This window comes from Penaeus japonicus, unplaced genomic scaffold, assembly GCF_977035675.1.
Source record: "Penaeus japonicus unplaced genomic scaffold, GWHDUDI00000001_assembly GWHDUDI00000006, whole genome shotgun sequence".
Taxonomy (NCBI): domain Eukaryota; kingdom Metazoa; phylum Arthropoda; class Malacostraca; order Decapoda; family Penaeidae; genus Penaeus; species Penaeus japonicus.
In genome coordinates this window covers 25,947,041-25,954,540 of record NW_028234408.1, presented here as the reverse complement: position 1 = coordinate 25,954,540, position 7,500 = coordinate 25,947,041, and the positions used below count along the sequence as shown (strand labels likewise).

At 33.5% G+C, this 7,500-nt stretch overlaps 1 protein-coding gene across 5 annotated transcripts in view; it reads right to left on the bottom strand.

The window, feature by feature from the left end:
- Positions 1-1,152: 1,152 nt before the first annotated feature.
- Positions 1,153-7,500, bottom strand: part of LOC122262545 (uncharacterized) — a 12,549-nt gene continuing 6,201 nt past the window's right edge. For 3 of the 5 annotated variants that reach the window (XM_086537826.1, XM_086537827.1, XM_086537829.1), the window contains 5 exons: positions 5,849-6,599; positions 4,959-5,704; positions 4,105-4,210; positions 2,535-2,695; positions 1,153-2,331 (listed from right to left, as the gene is read on the bottom strand). In XM_086537826.1, the coding sequence (XP_086393952.1) occupies positions 2,245-2,331; positions 2,535-2,695; positions 4,105-4,210; positions 4,959-5,704; positions 5,849-6,599 (1,851 nt within the window). In that variant the 3' untranslated portion in view covers positions 1,153-2,244. Of the gene's footprint in view, positions 2,332-2,534; positions 2,696-4,104; positions 4,211-4,958; positions 5,705-5,848; positions 6,600-6,759; positions 7,362-7,397 lie in introns of those variants that run through there. The other 2 variants (XM_086537830.1, XM_086537828.1) reach the window with 2 other exon arrangements.

Below are 7,500 nucleotides of genomic sequence, written 5' to 3'. Positions count from 1 at the left end.
ACTTTCCTCAAGAGTTACTATGCTGTATGTTGTGATACAAGGCAAAAACTAAGTTTGACCTCTGTAATACTATTAAATTATCAATACATGAAGACATGAAGCATTATGAATATTATTGTTGATTAGATTATTAATTGTTAATAAATATGGAAACCAATTACTGGTCATGATAGTTTTTGATAACATAAACATTACTAAAATAATAAAGAAAAAATTGCATATTTAGCACAGTGAGTCGAGGAAGTTAATTTTGTTTTTCTATAAATTAAATACAAAAACTTCAGTAAAATTTTGTTTCTTAATGCATAGATAGTAAACTGACCCTAAATTCATTAAATATTGATCTTCCCACAAAAAGTATCTGGCAATCATTTCACTGATAAACTTTAATGAGTGCTTATCATATACATATTGCAACATATCTCAATAATCTTCAACATCTCCCACTATTTAAAAACTGAAACACAAACATCAAAACATTTTAAGGAATTTCAACTGATTATTTACTAGTCTATTGTGTTCCAAATAAGAATGTTGAACTACAGCAAATATAATTATACAGATTTAATATGGCATATCTAAACCCAAGTGACAACTTTCTTACTCATCTAAACATCTGTAAAGAATCAGGCTGAATTTGAGGATAATTACCTTCTAGGAATGGCCAGTTTTTCAAAAGTTATCTTCCTTACAATAATCATATGCATACTCTTATATTCTTAACCCACTCACGATGGGGGCATTCTAGCCTTGAATGTCACAATTCCGGGGCTTTCGAACGCTTAGGCCTAAATCAATTAAATGGCTGGCACAATATTGTGCCACCCGGCCACTGGGCTTTTGAATGAGTGGTACAGTAGTGTACCACCCGTCCAGAGAGGGTTAATAACACTGCAGGGAAAGTGCTCTCTTTTCTGTTGTTAAATGCATCTCTACTACCATGTTATTTTCTCCATACCTTTTGTAAAAAAAATCTTCCTATATTTTAATACTCGACATATTTTCATACTTTACATTCTTACAAATACAGCCACACACATACCCACAAACTGAATCAGAGGGGTAGCTAGTTCCTTTCTGCCCTGACTTAGATCACAGCTGATGGCAAGACCTAAGCACTGCTGAGATGACTAGGGGATAGACACATAACAGTTTGAGTGAGCAATTAATTTTATTTTAATGGGCATTACCCACATAACTGAATACTGTATACAGCAAATAATATGAAATAACTTTTATGCAATGTGCATGGTGTGAACATGCATACAAAAATAAATTTATTTTTGTATCACTGATGTTGACTAATTCAGGCTATTAAATCAAGTCTAGCAATTTTCACACAAAAAATCTCAATATAAATAAATGGACTACATGGCATAAAAAAAATCATGTTGAATCAAATATGTATAAAATAAATTTCAATTTTAATTACAACCTTGATACAATCCAAACTTCTGATAAGAAAAAGAAAAGAAAAACAAAGAAAAAAAAGAAGAAAAAAAAGAAAAGGATGAAAGCTGTGGATAGGCATTAGAATTCTATACATGTAACTTGAGCATCTAATAATCACAGTTATGTTAAAAAATACAGGAAAAGGTAACTTTTAACTCAAAGTTTTAAAGATGTGTCCTAGAAATAGTCTGTATTCTTTTGGATGCACTTAAAGACTCAGGTGTAAAAATATAAAAGTTTAGGGATATTTCAGAACTACATTTCTCGTTGCTTACTTGGAATCATCGTTTCTAATGAAAATATACAATGAGTTTCCGGGCAGTTTGCTATTGTTATACAAATATTGTACTTCTCTGATTAATTTCTGGGTCTAGGATTTCTATTTGGGATAGTTGAAGAAGCTGATTTTCATTGGTGTTACTTGCCTAGGAGGCCCACACATGGACATAGGAATCACTAAAAATGACATATGAATATGACCTACATTTGATTAAAAATTTTATTACTGGTAAAATAGCATATAATTCTGCCATCAAAACACTAGTAGTTAAGATGAGTCATTGATTGCCGTAGTTAGGAAATAAGTACAACATCCTGTAGATCTTGATAAGTCAGCAAACATATGCAAACACGGTCGTGAAACACAAGTGCAAAAGTTGGTCCAGGGATGAGATATATAGAGTGGCTAGAATATTCAATCTCTCAAACTTAAGGGAGAGGCAAAAGCTCATATAGAAAGACCAATGGCTGGTCAGCTATCATCTGTGAAAAAGATGGAAAAGGATCCCACTATCATCTTTTGGAAGCTTTCATTTCTTCTTTAACCATTTTGTAGGCTTCATCAAAGGTTAATGGAGGCTTCTTTCTTGTTGTAATATACTGTAAAAAGAGAAAAAAACAAGAAATGAGCTTCACTGGTATGGTATGATATAAACTGTATGCAAGGCACTAATATTTTTATACAAAATGGAGAAACAATAAGACATCAGAATATAAGCATAATTCTATAAAAGGAATGCTAATATCTTCATTGAAAAGTGGGTTGTAAATGGAAAATATGAAAGTAACAAAAAAAAAACAACCTTTTCAGTCTCAAGCAGCGATGTGTAGTGGTGTGATGATGTAAGTGTTGCAGTGTAAGCATGATATAAGGACTTCTGTGAATCCAGAAATTGCCTTGTCAGTGCAACTTGTTGTCTTAGTAGTTCATCTGCACCTACCAAACTTTTCATTGGGAAAGTACCTGAAATGAAATCATGTTAAAATTCTCTACCTCTCTCTCTGATGAAAAATGATGGTGCTAATCAGACATCCTTTCACTTCTGCTGATGTACTCTTTAGCAATTCTTTGTATGCAATCCCCCAGCTACCCACTAATATATATACCTAAAGACATAAATACATGTACTGTTTCCTGTAGAAGTTTTGTTTCTCAAATAGGTAAGAGTCCCCCATATGTGGTATCATAGCAATCCTACTTTTAATCCCAATCTTCACTTCTGTTCCACATTTTCCCTTTTCTTACCTCCCTCTCCCTCCCTGAGCTCATTGTATTAAGATTATATTATGTGATAAAATCCATAACCTATGTTAATATCATAATTTCAATCCATTTTCTTGTTTTGATCACAAAAAAGTGCCTAATACCACTCAACTGCTCAGTACACCAGACAGGTTTTATTTTAGGGGGAGGGAGTTTCTCACTCTCTTTCGTTCACTTATGATACTAGTCTTTTGGTTTAGTCAGTCTTTGTGTTTCAACTACATTATGAGCCTTATATGTTCCATCCAACACACTTCCCCAATACTGGAATCTACAAAAATTGTAGTATAAAGACCGTGGATGTGTGCCATTCAAGGCTCTTTCCTGCTGGTGCCAAGGGAGAGTGGTGCTAATTATGTTTGGGATTCCAAAATAAGCATATTATGGTCATTATAGCAATCATGATAATTTTCATCATCTGTCACAAAACATACTTATTACTCTTATTATGACTGTAAAATTCAATCACTCATCAATATTGAACAAAGTGTTGACCATTTTGAAAATGGAATATATGAAATAAATTAACAGTGGAATGTGGATATCACCTGATTTTAATGATGAAAAATTTAAATTGGTGCATAAAATAACTGATAAATTTCAGTAGACATTCATAAACCAGAAGGAAGGGAAGGGCAGAATACAGGAACAAGGTGAGAGGTAAATGCAGAAGTGGATGTGTGACAATGCCAAAGACCTCCTACCAGCACAAAGTCCTACAGAATTCCTACCAGTACAAATGATGGAACTTCTGTAGCATATAAATAAGCAAAAAACAAACAAATACACAGGTCATTTCAGAACAACATGAAAGGTATAATTTAAAAAGTATCACTTAATGTTTTGTACAGAAGAGCAATCATATGTGAAATTTATCTGACTGTTGCTTTACATAGAATTTAAAATAATAATAATTTATCAGTTAGAATTCAAAGATCACAAACTGTAGAGCTTAGTTATATTTTGAAAGCAGCAACCAATATTATCATATTTTGCAAATCTTTATCAATTACATATCCTTAACAAACAAATTTTAGAAGGAAATAATTTGAAGTTGTATAAACATATTATTTTGATCCAATTCAATGACAAATAAATAAAGACATTACCTTCAGATACCCTAGGTATAAAGCTAGTTCCAATGGGCCCTGCTGTAGTTAAATATGCTTGTTGTGGAGGGACAGCCATCCAGGGATTCATATATGGAGGAGTCTCCTGTAAAAAAAAAAAGTTTTGTTATTGCACACACAACAAACAGATTGTCTGACTTTATGAGGAGGATATTGGTTTTGACAATATTTTATAGCAGAAATAACATTACTCTAATGTAGTCTGCTTTCATGATTGAACATGCATCTCTTGGAATATCTAAGCCATGTAACACAAGTTGGCTGGGTGGACTCAAAAAGCCTGTGGTACACTCTCCTCCTGTGCTCCCACTTCCCCAGACTGGGGTTGAGCTTGACACATTCTCCAAGGGGAAAATGGCATATTAACCATATTACTTGGCTTGTAACTAAGGAACTCTAATGTATATGACAACCCCAGTCAATTTTAGTAATCCTTTTTCTGTTCCCTTTTCTTTTTTTAAAAATCACCCCTTAATATTTGTCTTTTTTATGAGCCAGTCAGTACAGTCACCTACAATGATCATAAGAGTTCCCTGATTTTGTTAATACTTTGCACTTGTCTATATAATCCATGCACAACCTCTATTAATATAATTATGTTAATCTGACTAAATTAGATAAATATATGAGGGAATATATTCTAAAAATCTATATGTGACAGTCATCACAAATAGCCATGCAATTATGAAAACATTAAGAAATGGTCTATATCAATCCATATTTGAAAACATCTGATTTGAGGAATTTGGTAATTCATTAAACATCTTATTTTTAGTAAAATATGTATGATAATCTGACAACATGCAAGACTCCGAATCAAGTATAAGATATACCCAAGGATTGAAGTAGTGCTTTTGCTTGCGTCTGTGCCTCCTAGAGGAATGATGTCTATGAGGCCTTTCTTCCTCACTGGAAGTGTCACTGCTACTTGATGATGATGAAGAACTAGACGATGATATGTATTTCTTCCTTTTTTTCTTTTTCTTTCCTTTGTGCTCATCATGATCCGATACTTTTCCTTTTGTTCTTGTCTTACTTGGTTTCTTCTTTTCTTTTATCACAGACTCTGAGGTTTCACTCTGCAGGGAATAATCCTCTTTCCTTTCTTCAACTTGTTTCCACTCAGTAACAACATTTGGCATTGTATCATCCTTAGACATCCTGTCTTCTGATCCTTTTCTTGCATTACTTGGAGGTATTTTCTTTGGTGAGTCCTCCATAAGTTCATCTCTAATATTCTTTTTGAATTGCTGACTATCTTCACCCTCATCCTCTGATGAACTGCTACTGAGCTTCCTTTCATTATTACCAACAGAGCTCTCCTCTAGTACTTCAACAACATCACTGCCAGATGCAGAATCAGGGACACTCTCTGGAACACTTTCTTCTATACTCTCTTCACGATAGACTCCTAAATATTCTCCTTTTAAATCCAGGTCAATCTTTGAATTCTTCCTACTAAGAATAACTTCAGCTATAGATGATGTAGAATTACGTCTTGATGAGTGAAAAACACTTCCAGTTGTTGTAGCAAGAAAATCTTCTACTCTAGCATTTTTCCTTTTGGAACTTATAGTTTCTGCAAAAAAAGAACTGTCTGTCAACAAATTTCTTGAAGGTAAAAAAATGTATTAATAGAACTTCTATGCTATATTCTTTTTTTTCAAAAATAAATGTATTTTTTATTAATTTTCAAATTATTCTACAGAGACACCAGACTTACCCTTCTGCTTGTTTGGACTTCCAGTTCCTTCTGCACATTGCTCAGAAACTTCAGATGATATGGAATCCTTTATTTCTTCTTGAGCCTTACTTTCATCTTCATCTGTAACATTACCCATAATATCAGCCACAGTCATGATATTATGAAAATCAAAAACATCGCTTCCACTATCTTTACTGTCATCCGAGCTTGATGCAGATTTTCTAGTTTTAGATTTGTCAGATACTTTTCTGAGATTTCCAACTGATAAACTCTCATTCAAATATCTTGCTAAGTCCTCATCACTAGAAGACTCAGACTCAAGGATTCTGGGTTTTGACTTTTCCTTCTCAGAGACTTTCAAAGAATCATTATGATTAGAATACTTCCTCCTTTCTCTGACATTATGTACAGCTGTGTCTGAATGTTCCTCATCATCGCTGTACTTTCTTGTTTCTAATTTTCTTGTTGATTTTCCAAGATATTTTTGTTCTAAGTTGCTGAATTTGTCCTGAGCTCTTGACCTTTTGTATGAGACTCCAGCATATTTTTCACTTAAAGCAGTTATATCAGATATCATGCCTGGCCCTCCTGATTGTATTTTTGTCTTTGGGTCTTTAGCTTTTCTCTTTTCACTTTCACTTTCTTCTGATATATCAACAGTATCATGTGACTTGTCTGTCGCACTAGTAGGGCGTGAGAATGAATAACCTTGGGACTTGACATCCTGCTTTAGTGTGTGTGTTTTCTTACTTAGCTGATTCAAATATGCCTGTTGAATGAGAAGAACATGAACATATGCATTTAGGTATTAAACTTTGTTTTACAATAAGATAAAACTTCAAGCTAAATTGTATACTACATTATTTATGGTAGGCCTTTTACAAGAAAACCATGTCATGTACTTTTATTATAAAAGTCTGAAATATTACACATTGGAAGGTATTGCTAGAGAGGAAAAAGATCTTTGAGACAAGCATGTGGTAGAGGATGACTAGGAGAAACAGGAGAAAGATAAGAGGGGAGATAAGCACATTATGATATTGAAAACTGGTGAAATGTTGGAACCAAGTTAAATAGTATTAAGAAAATTAATATAAAAGAGGTTATTTCTGGAAACAACGAACAATATAACAAGTATGCATGGGATAATTGGACAAGCACAGAAAGTCACAAGTAATTTCTGGGACAGTCTATTGATAAGGTCTTAATCAATTACTTAGTCAGAGAGAAATATCTTTTGAAAGGACAAAAATTATGATGTTACCTAGATTCTGAAAATATATATCATACCAGAATCATGAAGGATTTGGGAAGTGGATACATTCATAGGGATTATTGAAAAGTCAGTAAAAGTTCAATAATAACTAATTTATTGGGAAATGTTTGTAGATGATGTAGTGTAAAAAAATAAAAATAAAAGAGAACATTCCAGACAGATATGGGACGGATATGGGATGAGAATGAGCCAAGAAGGGGCAGTGATGATGAAAAACAGTCTAATGATGTAAGATTCAAACATATGTCTGTAGTGACACAACCTGTTGCGACAGGGAATAGATTTGCTTACCCAGGCTCCAGGATGGGTTTTATTTCTGAGCGAGGCAGATTCAGCAAAATATCTTGTTTTTTCCCACTCCCTTTTAGTCAATTACTGTAGAGCTAGAGCCATT